The sequence below is a fragment of the Hyposmocoma kahamanoa genome, unplaced genomic scaffold (assembly GCF_003589595.1).
Source record: "Hyposmocoma kahamanoa isolate Upper Pololo Valley unplaced genomic scaffold, ASM358959v1 66, whole genome shotgun sequence".
Lineage (NCBI taxonomy): Eukaryota > Metazoa > Arthropoda > Insecta > Lepidoptera > Cosmopterigidae > Hyposmocoma > Hyposmocoma kahamanoa.
The window spans coordinates 10,152,580-10,166,055 of record NW_020653854.1 but is presented as its reverse complement, the minus strand read 5'-3'; the positions used below and the strand labels follow the sequence as shown (position 1 = coordinate 10,166,055).

The 13,476-nt window shown below is 36.1% G+C and overlaps 1 protein-coding gene across 2 annotated transcripts; it reads left to right on the top strand.

Moving 5' to 3' along the window:
• Nucleotides 1–2,704: 2,704 nt before the first annotated feature.
• On the top strand, nt 2,705–10,041 carry LOC113231695. 2 transcript variants are annotated; one of them, XM_026466160.1, is made up of 10 exons: nt 2,705–2,770; nt 2,865–3,014; nt 3,162–3,297; nt 4,590–4,682; nt 5,006–5,187; nt 5,760–5,950; nt 6,025–6,172; nt 6,259–6,310; nt 6,387–6,644; nt 6,928–10,041. In XM_026466160.1, exons 1-10 carry the CDS (start codon nt 2,722–2,724, stop codon nt 9,788–9,790), a joined length of 4,122 nt encoding a protein of 1,373 aa, XP_026321945.1. In that variant the 5' UTR covers nt 2,705–2,721; the 3' UTR covers nt 9,791–10,041. The 2 variants fall into 2 exon arrangements, with proteins under 2 accessions (XP_026321945.1, XP_026321944.1); XM_026466159.1 differs by having other exon boundaries at nt 6,387–6,781; nt 6,879–10,041.
• Nucleotides 10,042–13,476: the final 3,435 nt, after the last annotated feature.

The window sequence follows — 13,476 nt, the reverse complement described above, 5'->3', positions numbered from 1 at the left end:
TTATGAATGTTGCTGACAATATGGAGTCAGCAAATTTTGAACCAAAGACATTCAAAGATGCTATGTTCATCCTGACAAAGATAAATGGCTTGAAGTAAGAAGTACCATTACCCAGGAATAGGTAACTCATTCCATGTAAATGGATCTATAAGGTAAAGACCAAACCCGACGGTGCTATCGAGAGATACAAAGTCCGATTGGTAATTAAAGGACTTACCTACTCAAAAGAAAGGACTCGACTATTATGAAACATTTAGTCCTGTTGCTAAGACAAGCACTATAAGAGCGTTGCTGAGTGTAGCCGCTAAAGAAAAAATGAAGCTAGGACAATTTGATGTGTCAATTGCGTTTCTCTATGGCACCTTGCACGAGGAGATATATAGAAGCCACCAAAAGGTCTGACTGATAACAACTGTAAAATGGTATGCAAACTTAAGAAAAGTCTCTATGGGCTAAAACAAGCATCGAGGTCTGAAACGCTTGCATTACCGAATATATAATACAAATTTATTTTTTTTAGATTTTCAACAAAGTTCTGGAGATCGGTGTCTGTTCACCAGACCAGAAGGTGAAAGAAAAGTTGAAATAGCTTTATATGTCAATGACGGATTGGTGGCTGCACCTGACGAGACGGGAATGAAAGATTTGTACGAAGAGCTCAGAAAAAGATAAGCACTAAGCCAACCACTAAGCCTGCGTCTTACTTTCTTGGTATAGAAATAAAGTGTAATGATGATGGATCTATCAAAATAGATCAGAAGGGCTATGCGACAAAAGTTTTAAAACGTTTTGGTATGACATACTGCAAGCCCGCAGCAACTCCGATTGTAAAGGATATTCAAAGAGTAACAACAATTGAGAACCAAGATCAGTTCCTATATCGTGAAGCAGTAGGTGCTTTAACGTATATAGGTACAAGACCAGATATAGTATTCGCAGTTAGAGTGGTCTCGACAACCCTACAAAACCCTTCGATGGAGACATAATAAAAGTCAAAAGAATATTTCGCTACATTAGAGGTACAATGGAGTACGGCATTACATACAGAGGTAATAATAAATCCATTGTTATGTATACTGATGCTGATCTTGGAGGTGATACTAGCACAGTACGATAAACATTAAGGATGGTCTGCGTTTTTTCCAGTGGAGCTATCTCCTGGCGAAGTCAGCGTCAGAAAACAGTAGCACTTTCATCAAGCGAAGCAGAAATTGTAGCTGCAAGTGAAGCTACTCTCGAACTACTGTGGCTGAAGCGAATAATTGAGGACAGAGCTATGGAGGTGCAAACCATAGTATGGCTGATTGATAGTGAGTCTGCACTAAAACTTAGAAAAAAACCCTATAGAAAAGCACCACCTCACGAAACACATGCACGTTCAGATGCGGCACTTCTTCCTACGAGAATGTTTACTAAAAAATAAAGGGAACATATTAAAAAAAGGCAGAAAGTGCCCTCGGAGAAGAATATAGTTGACATGATGACAAAGCCACTGTACAAGCCAAGGCTACTCTATCTAAGGGAACTAATAGGTCTCCAGAGAAGAAGAGAGGGAATGTTAAGAAGGTTTTATTTATAAGTAATTTTTTTCTTCTTCTATGTCTGTCGTTCCATGTCATCTGTTATACACTTCAAACAAATATATATTTTCAAGCTAACGTTTGTACGTTTTAATATATGTTAGTTAAGTCAAATTATATTTTTATTACTTGCCAAAATTATAAAACCAGTTCTCTCGACTAGACTACTACTCGACCATACACACTTTGTTACTTTGCCACCACCATACGCAGTATAATATCATTGACCATACGTAACACCGTAGTGCAGCATAAAAAGGAGGACGCGTGTGACAGAAAGTTTATCTATAGATTTTAAGGCTTTCATGGTTGTTCAAAATGATTATCACTATTTTCAGGCTTCTTACCACGGTATCATCTGCCGCCGTCCAGTCAACCCGTGATCATGGAGCGAGCAACCGTTCTAAAATTTCGGGAAAATAAAAAGGTATTCATACCCTGGTAAGAAGCCTGAAATTAGTGAGTCATTTGTTTATCTCTGTTCTTCCATTTTGCTCCGTTTCATTCTTTTATTTTTATTCCGTCCTCTAAGTTTACTTCGAACGGTCCAAACTCTTAAGTGTCAAGCTTGACGTGTTCTTGACTGTACCATTGTTTCATGTGGCGTGGTGTAAACGAAATCTGTGCTAGACATGGAATTAATAAGTAGTTGTACGAAGTACTTATTAATTCCATGGTGCTAGATTAATAGATTAAACTAAAATTTTATTTTATTTTATTTATCGGTTATTGAGCATTGGATATAGAGCCAAACTCAAAATCAAACCAAAAATTAATTCGTATCACTGTATTTCGTAACTCGTGTTACAAAAACCCGCCATTTCGTTTTTGTCTATGCTAAAACATTTTTATGCCCTTTTTTGTGACCATATTTATTATATTTAAAAACGAAGAGAGATAACACGCATATATTTCAAAGTAGATCTAAAATATATTGCTACTTCTTTTTCTATATCTATTTTGCCTTAACTAATGATGTAAACTTATGCGTCAATAAATAAAAAAAAATTGTTTGTGGTTAACTGATTGTTTTGTTTTGTGCCAAGATTAATAAAATAATAAGTTTTTTGGAAGTTATTTCAGGCGTCATGACTATTTAGCATTGAAAAATAAATTATGTGACCAAGCATATATTTACAAAATGACTATTCCACCGTTTCCTTCCCAAGACTTGGCTAAATTGGTGCTTGGTGAGTTGTTCACTTAGGCGGGAAGACTGTTCTTTCTTGTGTATTCGTAGTAGAGGACGAGACACAGTTCATCATTCTTTGTTTATGTTCCCAGGATATTTGGCTGAGGAGCAGCTTATGACTGCATACGATGAATTCCTTGAAGCAAGCCCTTATTTGGATGCATTCAGGAACGAATATGACAGAATATTCATGACATCTTTGAAGAGTATTCTTGCGGAATATAGGGCAGTGAAGATTTACGGTTGGTATCCGCATGACCTTCTATTCATCTTACGAAAATGTGGATTATTCACATAGTTGTATAGTTTATCAAGAATCTAGATAAATGCGTCATAACATAATTTGCCTTGCCTTTTTATGTATTTATTCGTGTTGCTCCTATTTTCAGTGGAAACCTGCAGGCCATATGCATTAAGGAGACGTTTATTTGGTTGCACCAATCTGTTGGAAGTAGTGAAGTTCTTGATACAAAATGTGGATCTCAACAAAATTAGTACACAAGATACAATCTGTAACAAATCCAGGTTTAAAGTTTATATATATTTATTTAAACACCTTAGCCCAGAGGTTTCCAGACTTTTTTCTCATAGACCACTTTCAAAATTTAGCTGGTTCCTGTGGACCCCCTGCAGCTACATTTCTACCATATTCCATATCCATATTATTTTTTGTCACACCAACGTAGACCCCTGTCGAGTCTTCCTTGGACCCCTGGAGGTCCAACTGGCCCACTTTGGGAACTAAGGCCTTAGCCTATAGTACAGAGAAAGCAAAGCAACATTTAGATATGTGTGAAAATGAAATAGACTAAAAAAGGCATAATCAGTAGTCTTGCTTTCTGTGAAAGATTTTGTCCACAGAAGTACTGATAGAATTTTTATTTCTGCCACCTTGCAGTTATGTGAGCATTACTCCATTTTAGTTGTGAAGATTAAAGGTGCTGGTGACACTACAGACACCAGAGTCATATCAATACTGTTTTTAAGGGTGATGACTGTAATTGCAGTGCTTTTTGGATCTTTGCAATTTAAAGTTTTGAGTGGCACTGCCAACTGTTATGGGTCAGCAGGTTGCTTACCACCAAGCTTACAATGTTCATCTTGTCACTTAGTAATTATAAAATAAAATTACGAGACTAACTCCTAAACTGTCTGTCTACGAGGCAGTGTTCAGTCAGGTGGTACATTTTTTGTTTTCAAGGTCTGTTGTTGATTAAAAACGTGACAAAATAGGTGCTCTAATTTAACAATGTTGTGTTAAACATGTGTAATATTGTGCCGTATTTTTAATATGTTAATCTATATGATGATAAGCAGTTTCTTGTACTTAGCAAGTTTTTCCCTAAAGCTTAAGAACATTCATAATGTCAGTCTCCAAATTGCCTTGTTGGTTTGCTGTGTTTGAAATTGTCTCTAATAACAGTTTCACACTAATTGTAATGGAGCAAAACACAATGCTGCAAAACTTTGAACTTGACACTTGTGACAATCAGTGTTGTCCAAAATGTGCCAGCAAAGTTCCTTATACTTTAGTTATCATATTATTGATACACAAAATTTAGAACTAAAATTTTTACCTGACTGCCTCTGTGGCCGAACAGTTACCATACTGGACTGCCATGCTGAGGTCACAGGTTCAATTCGCGGGCCGGGAGAAATATTTGCATGGCTTACATTTACTTCTCTCGTGAGTTTGGGTGTAATTTGTGGTTGTCTATTTGTATGTCCATGCCACACCGGGGCTATGAGTGTGTAAAAAAAACCTGTACATAAACACAAAAAGTGGAATAATTACAATATATTTGTTATGATTGCAGAGGATGGGCAGTAAATAATACAAGTGTGCCTGCAGAGTCCACTTTACAGCCAGAGGTTTCTCAAACACAAATATCACAGCTGTCATCTACAAAGTAAGAAATGAAGTGATTTAAATAGAAACTACTTTAATCAGGTCTCATATTTAAGTTATAACAAGCTGTTTTATTGTGGATAAGATTATGAATACAATAGTTTTACTTGCAACAGAGAAACCTGATCTGATAAGGAGTATTTTGGGGTGGATGGGGTCAGGTTTTATACTTTAACTTGTCATATATATTCATTTAATTGAACAGCAAATGTTGGTTTATTGGGAATTTAAAAATGTAGCTGTAAACTAAAGTGTAGTAAATTTTTATAAAAGAAATTGTATGTTAAGAGGTTTTTAATACTTTATGCATTACTGTGATTTCAGTGTTGACAGAAGTACAGCCAATGAGCAAAGAAATCAATGTGCAGTATGCAATTCAATGCAGCTACCAATATGTGCCTGCAAAAGCAGATGTACTGTGCAAAATGTAAATATAACTACAAATGAAGTAGATTCAAACCTTTTGGAAAGTTCTGTTGAAGCTACTGGATTAGATGATATTCCAGGTAGGGTATTTTTTTCGCTGTTTAATAATTTAGAAAATGTTAATATTTTCGAATGTATTTTGACAGTGTTTTCATATCAATCACAAGCATATTTTAATCAGTACGATTGTAAATTTGTACACCTATCTGTACTTCTCTTTTAAGAGTTATGATTCATTAACAACATGTTGCATTACTGCCTCCGTGGCCGAACGGTTACCATGATGGATTGCCACACAGATGTCCAACATTTATTTCACTCTTGATTTTGGGTGTAATTTGTGGTTGTCTATGTGTATGTCCATGGCACCCGCGATACAGGGTTTCCCTAGTGCGGGGTTATGAGTGTGCTGCGTTATGAGTGTGAACACCAATGCAAATTAGTGAAATGTTGTCACTGCTATGTGAAATGATATCATAAATGCGACCGTAGTATTTATATAATGGCGTATGCCATGTCTCGAGGTCTATTTCCTACTTGTAGCAAAGAATAACATTAGTCTAATTTATTTGTCACATGCTTTATACCTAGTGTTGTGCTTCCTACCTTTCAGAGAATAGAGAATAGTAAATTGGATGTTCTGTTATTTCAGGTAGTTATACCACAACACGAAAAAGACATGTAAGAGTGTTAGACAAAGAACCAGTATCACAATGTGAACCAGAAAATGATATTATCAAACAAGATTCTTTCGGAGCTGACTGTGCTGAACAAAATATACTAACACATCAAGTTTCACATGAGCGGCTTCCTCATGCAGAGACCCTAAATAATAATATTGTTGTAAGTAATTTTCTTGAAAATTTTTCAAGCTCTGTTGTATATGCACACCCCACTGTGAGACCTTGTGATTTTAGGTTGATCCAGCCAGGGAGTGTGCACAAAAAATAGAAGAATTTGATAATATTCTCAATGTTGTTTGTAACAAGAACAACAATAATTCTGAAAGTTTAACACATAATGGAGTCCCGGGCACATTTCAGGACTTTGCTACAGGTGTGAGAGGTAATTAATTCCTTTGATACTAGGTAATAGTAATGATACTTAACAATTGCATTAATAAATGATTATGTACTATACTTATTCAACAGATGGTGAAAATCAGACTATGCAATCATCTACATCCACTAATATTAACATAGCGTAAGTATTAATTTTATTTTAAATCCTATGGTTGTAAAATTTGGCATGTTACTAAATTTTTTTTTCCATTTTGTAGACCAAGACTGACAGGTATAAATAAGTCAGTAAAAGGTGTGACACACATTTTCTTAAATATTGGAAACCAAGGGAAAAATCAACTTATTGATTTGAACTCAACTGTTAGTCCTGGAGAGACATCTACACCAAACATATTCAGGAGGCTAGATTCTAAACCTAACGAACAAAGAATAACAATCTTGTCTAATGTCAAAGTAGACAAAGCAAATACTAATAATGCAAACACTCCACCTGTGCTTAAAAATGCTACATCAACTCCAATGATGCATATGCAAACCATACTTATAAATGGAACACCTGCGTATAAGGCTACACCTCAGATAAATCCCAAGTGTAGTTACACTAAGGATGAAATTATGGCTATGCCAACTATAATACTTGTACCCACTACAGGTAAGTAAAATTGACAGTATTCACTTAATTAGTGCTATATTTGTATCCATATATTTCATAGTTTTTTTGAGGTTTTTATAGTGAGTGTGTATTTCAGCTCCTTCACAAATTCCGCCTAACATTCAGAAGACGACAATAGCGCGAGATCCAAGTTTTCCAACGTGTACAATTACCTCTGAAGCTCAACCTTTGGGGCCTCTAGTAATTGATGTGTCATCGAATAATGAACCTGTAAGCAGCAATGATACGATTGTTAACAACCAAAATGGAAGCACCGAAAGAAATCAACAGAACGATCCAAAGAAGGCTGAAATGTTAGTCAAAACTATTGATTTGAAAAATGCCTCTGCGCCTAAAGATACCGAAGTTGAAAACAAAAGTACACCTCAAGTACAACCTCCGTTAAGAAAGTCCTCATCAACGCCTCGACGTACATCCCATGTTAGAGTTTTAGATTTCACTACTCCAAGAAGAATTTTACAAGAAAATATAAATGAACAAGGACTGGATGAAAATGGTCAACCCATGGAAGTTGTCGTAAGTAAAAGTCCCAGCTTACAATCGTTTGTAGAGTCTGCTAGCAAAGGTGATGACCTAACAAACATTCATAATGAAGAGAAAAAAATAGCATGTAATGATAGTAACACCAGTGGCTCGTCTAAAGAGAACGAAGGTGCAGGTAAAGTCGTTTTGAAAAAAGTGGTACCGGTAAAAACATACAATTGGGACGCCGGTTTAAGAGCTTTAGTTGGAACCAAAGATGACGTGTCAAAACAAAAACAAAAACCAGTTATGAACAAACAATTGACGACGACCGATAAACTAGCAGGAGAAAAAGAAAAAAATGTAAGTGAAAAAAAGAAATCTAGGAAAAATCATGTTTGTAATACTAAATCAAAAAATAAAGAAACAGAAGAACCAGCTTTGAAAGTGGAAGATACTACAACTATACCAGCAAAACCTAACATAAACATAATTACTAGCAATGATTGGAATAGCTTACATGATAATGATAAAAATCAGAATAAATCTCACAACGAAAAACAGACAGACACTCCTGAAATGGAGAGAATTTCGTTACAAAATGCTCTTGGGGTTAAACTTAATATTTCTGATTTATTAGAAACTCCCTACAAACAAGCTATTTATGATATACAAATGGAAACTCCAAGATTTTTGGGACCTGATCTACCAGATGTACCATTGTCTGATATAAAGATAATGAATATACCAACACCTAGGTTTTTGAATACCCCGAAGCCATCACAAGTTACTCCATCATCATATTCTTCAAGGCCAACTGACTATTCTAGTGGAGGATCGTACTATAAACCCGATGACCAAGATTATATACCTGTAGACTTGGAATACCCTCCTATCTCTTCATTGAAAGATGTTTCCCAAGTTAAAACTGTACAATCAGTAATTGAAAAGCAAAAAGAGAAACAAAAATCCAATGGAGTTAAGAGTAGACCTGTCAGAAAATGTACAAAAAATGTGTCATATTACAATAGTCCTATAGTAAATAAAACGAAAGAGGATGAAAAATCGGAAGTAGCGTCATCGTGTAGTGATTCTATTAGCGCTAACAGTCCCAATAATAATAAAGTCACAAATTTAGACCATAAAACAAAAAATGTTAGGACTAAGACAAGAACAAAGTCGGAAACGAAACGGAAGTCAAATACTGCCAGAAAACGCAAAACTCCAGTGAAAAAAGACACTCCAAAATCTTTTATGAAAATTAAGCCAAGAAAACCTACCCCAACGAAAGAATCTCTTAGCGGGAGATATAAAACAAAAACACCAGATTCATTAACCAGGAAAAGAGTTGGCAAGGAAAAGATTATTGGTGCTACACCTCTTATTGCCACTGCCCCGACAAAATCACGTAGAAAATCATCAACTCCTAGAAAACTACACTGCACTAAAACGTTTAATTCGGAAAGTTCTGGTCACAATTCTCCTGAAATTGCGTCCGCAAGTAAAGAATCAAGAACACGGGAGTCGAGTGTGTCAGTAATTCAAGATTCTGATACAGAGCAGTTACGTCTTCGTTGGTCTGATGATGGCTCACAAGACGCAAAACCAAAAGATCAGCTAGCGAATAATTCGACCAATGAAAGTGAAGACATTACGAAAATTAAAGAATACATTGAGACTACCGAAACGGTTTATTCTCGTTCGGAATGTAATTTACACATCGACTTAGTTAAGAGAGGGTTTGACATTGAAACAGCTAGAATAATTGAACGAGATTTATTGGATACGCCACCAGTTCCTTCTCCTGTTGGTGTTCTTACTCAAAAGTATACATCACAAGAAAACACCAGTGCTTCAGTAATTGAGATAGCAGAGTCAACTACTACTACAACTAAATTTCACACAGCTGAGGACAATGAAGAAACCGAAATAGAATTTTCAGTCAGTGAATGTAATGAAGAGAGTAAGAATTACTTTACCTGTGTCCATGATGACACTGAGACTGTACTTAAAACAGAATTACCTAAACTTAAAGATAAGTTTTCTATGGAAGTGTGTATAGACGACGACGTAACGGTAAGATTAAGAGCTGCGCCTTTTACCGTGTTATTAGAACAAGAACCTGTAGAAGCAGAAATATTGGAAGATATTTACAAAGAGACAGAAATTGCGGTCAATTCGATATCTAACATTGACAGATTGTATACTCCTTTGAAAGATCCTGTAAAGGCTCAGTGCTACGAAATTTTTGACTCTACTCTAACCAGTTTGGACACACCATTGAAAGCTGCTAGTCCTAAAAGGAAAGAGTGCGATGCAGAGATCATATTAGAAGTTGAGAAAGTGGAAGTAAAATCGGAAAAATCGGAAATGAAGAAAAGAAAAAGACTTCATAGTTCAGAAGTTTCTGAGGAATCCGCAAATGAGAACAAAAGATCAAAGCCTGACACTCAGTACTTATTAACTACCACAAACATACAGAATATAGATATAGAGACTGTCTTGTCCAAATTACATGGACCCTAATGATATTATAATTGTTATATACTGTTAGTATTTATTGACATAAATTATATTGCTCTGTTAAATTTCTATTATCATGTAAGCGCTAATTGTATATTCTTTAGTTAGTGTACACATATATCTGTACATAGTAGTTTTACCATTGAAGAATACCTGATGTGAGTTTTTTTGTAGTAAACCATAAGCTTATTTGTATAAGTTATTTATGTGTTCGACACATAATTAAGTTCAACCTCAAGTTTTGTAATATGGTTCCCTCTTAAGTGAATGATAGGTTTTTAAATAAAGAGATTTTTGTACTGTATTGTTTTTGTAACAATGTTTCTTTTATTTTTCTACCTTTGTGGTCAAACGTTGGAATAATTGGAAGATAAATCAACAGTATTTTCTATTATTTAAAAGTAATGAAGATAATTATTAACTGCCTCCGTGGCCGAACGGTTACCATGTCGGACTGCCGCGCAGAGGTCCCAGGTTCGATTCCCGGGCCGGGAGAAATATTTGAATGGCCTATATTTATTTCTCTCGTGAATTAGAGTATAATTTGTGGTTGTCTATGTGTGTGTCCATGGCATCCGCGATACAGGGTTTCTCTAGGTGTGTGCGTTATTATTATTTGTGAAAGGTGCGAAATTTCGAACAAATTCTAGATAACTTCTTACGACGATAATTTTTTATACCTAAGAGTGATTACACCCGGCGACTTTTAGCAGCGATATGAACGCTGCCGTCCACTAATTAAAACTAAGTGAATAAGGGGCTAAGTGACAAATGGTCAAATATTCGTTTTAATTAGAAAAAAATTAAGCAGAAAATTCTCTTTTGAAAACAGTTAAAATTAGTTAACCGAGTTCGACTTACCAGAACCTACCCTAACGACGCGTAGCTGAAATATCATTGAACAATTTCAATAGGTATTCTAAAACTGGGTTATGGTTTTTTATGATATCTCTAAAAAACTTGTCACTTAGCCGCGTTTTAGTTAGCGGACGGCAGAACGCGCGATTGAATCGCTACACAAACGCGCGTAAATGGCCTTTTATTTTGACGAGGGGGAAATCTTGCGCGTAAATGGCCTGTAAATCCTAAGTGTAGCGACGCAATCGCTCATATGTATCGATGCAGTCACGTGTTTGCAGTGCTGCTTTTAAGCAGCATGACGACCTGACTTTAGTCGCGTCGTAATTACCTAATCCCGAGTGTAGCGATGCAACCGCGTGCTTGAATCGCGTTTGCATCGCTGCTGTAAATCGCGCGCGTGTGTAACCGTTCTAAGGTCCTAATATCCTTTCAGTTTTCTTAAACTATTTCTCGGAGCGCATTTCTTCGTAAACAAATGATCGTCAAATATGTACAATCGCTTGTTTTATCAATTAATAAATCTTGTCAAACATTGTATGCGACCCATTCAGGTGTTTTAGTCAAATCCGTTAATAATGAGGACGCTCGCATGCGCCTCAATTTACGGTCGGATTGCGAGCTTTGGCCGCTGCGTGCAGTTATTATGGTATTCCGTTTAATTAGGTATCGCAATTATAGACGATCGTAACACGACGAGAACTGTTCATTATTAGCCTTGCTAATGTATAAATCGCTTGACTGCTTCAGCGCTGTCATGAAAACATCTTTTAATGGGGGTTTTCACAGGAAACGTGAAAGTTTTTTTATCCTACTTAGAAAAAACATCGTTGGCCTCCCGCACTGCAGTGGGATGAAAATAGTTTAAAATTGTGATTTTTATTTTTTTACTTGACACTTCACGGTTAGTGTTTCTGCCACGGACCCTCCATTTGTTTGTCTTGGCACTTCACGGTTAGTGTTTTAATCACGTTTTACCCTTTCAAAAAGGGGTTATTAGTAAAGAAAGGAATTTGAATTTCGAGTTAAATGTATGGTAAAAAAGCGCTATTAAAAAGATGATACGGGAAGAAAATTGTTTCTAAAGAGAACAGTGGCGCTAGCACGTAAAGATGCGACTTGCGCGAGAGCGACATAAAATGCGAGATGCTCATGCAAAATTCGCGCTCTCGCGCTATTCGCGCCCTATCGTGCTAGCCCTGCTGGCGGGGCTAATCTGGCGGTGAACATGCTTAAAACGTCATTTATTTCTTTTATTCCTGACATATTAAAAGCTAAATTTTTCATTTATTTTCTCGAAAATTAAACCCAGTTACAAACCGATTTCAATTTTATTTTAATACTACCGATTATGTGCGCTTTGGGCTGATAGGTAATTAATTTAAAATAGTCATAATAGTTTAGCGCGAAAGTACCTACATTTTGTTATGATTATGAATATAAAATCGAACACACAGAAAAACTTGGTCGACCCGGTGGGACTTGCACCCACGTCCATGCACCAACTGAGCTATGATATAATCAAAACAAAACTAGTGGAGTTATTTCACAAAAACCTCAATCTCAAATACCTACATTTTATAAAAAGAGATTGTGTTATGTTGACATAATTCAAAATTTAACTATTGCAATAACTGCACGAGTAATTTTATTTTGAGTTAATTATTTGGGTAAGTATATTGCGTTAAGTGGGTTGTTTTATAATCTACTTGGTTTTTGTCTTAGAGTTGTTTTTACACGCCCTGGGTTTATAAGTGTTTTACTGACTATTATACATATTTTATACTATTACATGTTTAATTCTGATTGGTTTCATAGCAGATATCTCTGATGACTTAATTAATACACTTGGAATCCAGAAAAATATTTCAAGTAGTTATCAAGAGAGAAATGATACTTTCCAACGATATCTGTCTATCTACTAGCGTACCTTTAGTACTCGTGTAGTTTCTACAGTGCTTAAGTACTTATTTACAGTTTCAAGCGAATATTCAACTCCGAAAATACAGTTGAGCTCCAGGAATCTCGCACAACTATCGTGTTCGGCTGTTCATTAAAAAGGAAGAGATAAACTTTACAACCCTTTTGTAACTCCACCCAGTATTACTGTAGATAAGTATAAAACGTTTTATTGTCAATAAAGGCGAAGCTTGACATAACCTAGACCAAAATATACGGCAGTGTCGGTGGTTTGGGAAGGGGAGAGAAGTAGGTCACGGATGCAAGCTCCTGACACAGATAGGGTAGCCACGTGGCGTCGTGCCTCTCAATATCGCTGCAAGGGAGGCACTTACAGAAAATTCAGCTTGGAAAATGTCGACGACGTTAGGTACGAACGAACCGAGGTCGAATAAAACCACACATGCTATTTTATTACGTAGAAGAGGTATGTGAAGTGATTTCGTGATTACCAGGTTTGGTGGGGCTGAATTTCAAATGCTCTATATAACTAACTTAAATTTTTGTGTAGCAATACCTACTTACGGAGTCCATAACGTGTTTACTGGATCCGGCTACTCGTTAGAACATAAGTATATTTTCGAATGAAATTGTGTTAATGAATTAGGTATTGATGTGATGTCTGTACTATTCTGTACTTACTCACTTGCCGAGTATTGTAGAGATAAACTATCTGTTAAATATCTCTTTAATTCTCAGATTTCGTGTCTGACTTCTGGATATTTTTCTTGTTCATTGCAAGTACCTATTGTGTCATTCTTGATATTTCTTTGAATAATAGCTATAGAGAGTACACACTATAGGTGTCGTGGGAACATTCTACCTATCGTGTAGACGGAGCGAAGTGTGCACTACACTCGTCTTGTTATATC

Bases quoted from the DNA above. Each gene is read 5' to 3' on its own strand.
- LOC113231695 (XM_026466159.1), top strand. From the start codon at position 2,722: ATGACTATTCCACCGTTTCCTTCCCAAGACTTGGCTAAATTGGTGCTT. The intron at 5,188-5,759 runs GTAGGGTATTTT...CTGTTATTTCAG, and splicing joins TGGATTAGATGATATTCCAG to GTAGTTATACCACAACACGA. The intron at 6,782-6,878 runs GTAAGTAAAATT...TGTGTATTTCAG, and splicing joins AATACTTGTACCCACTACAG to CTCCTTCACAAATTCCGCCT.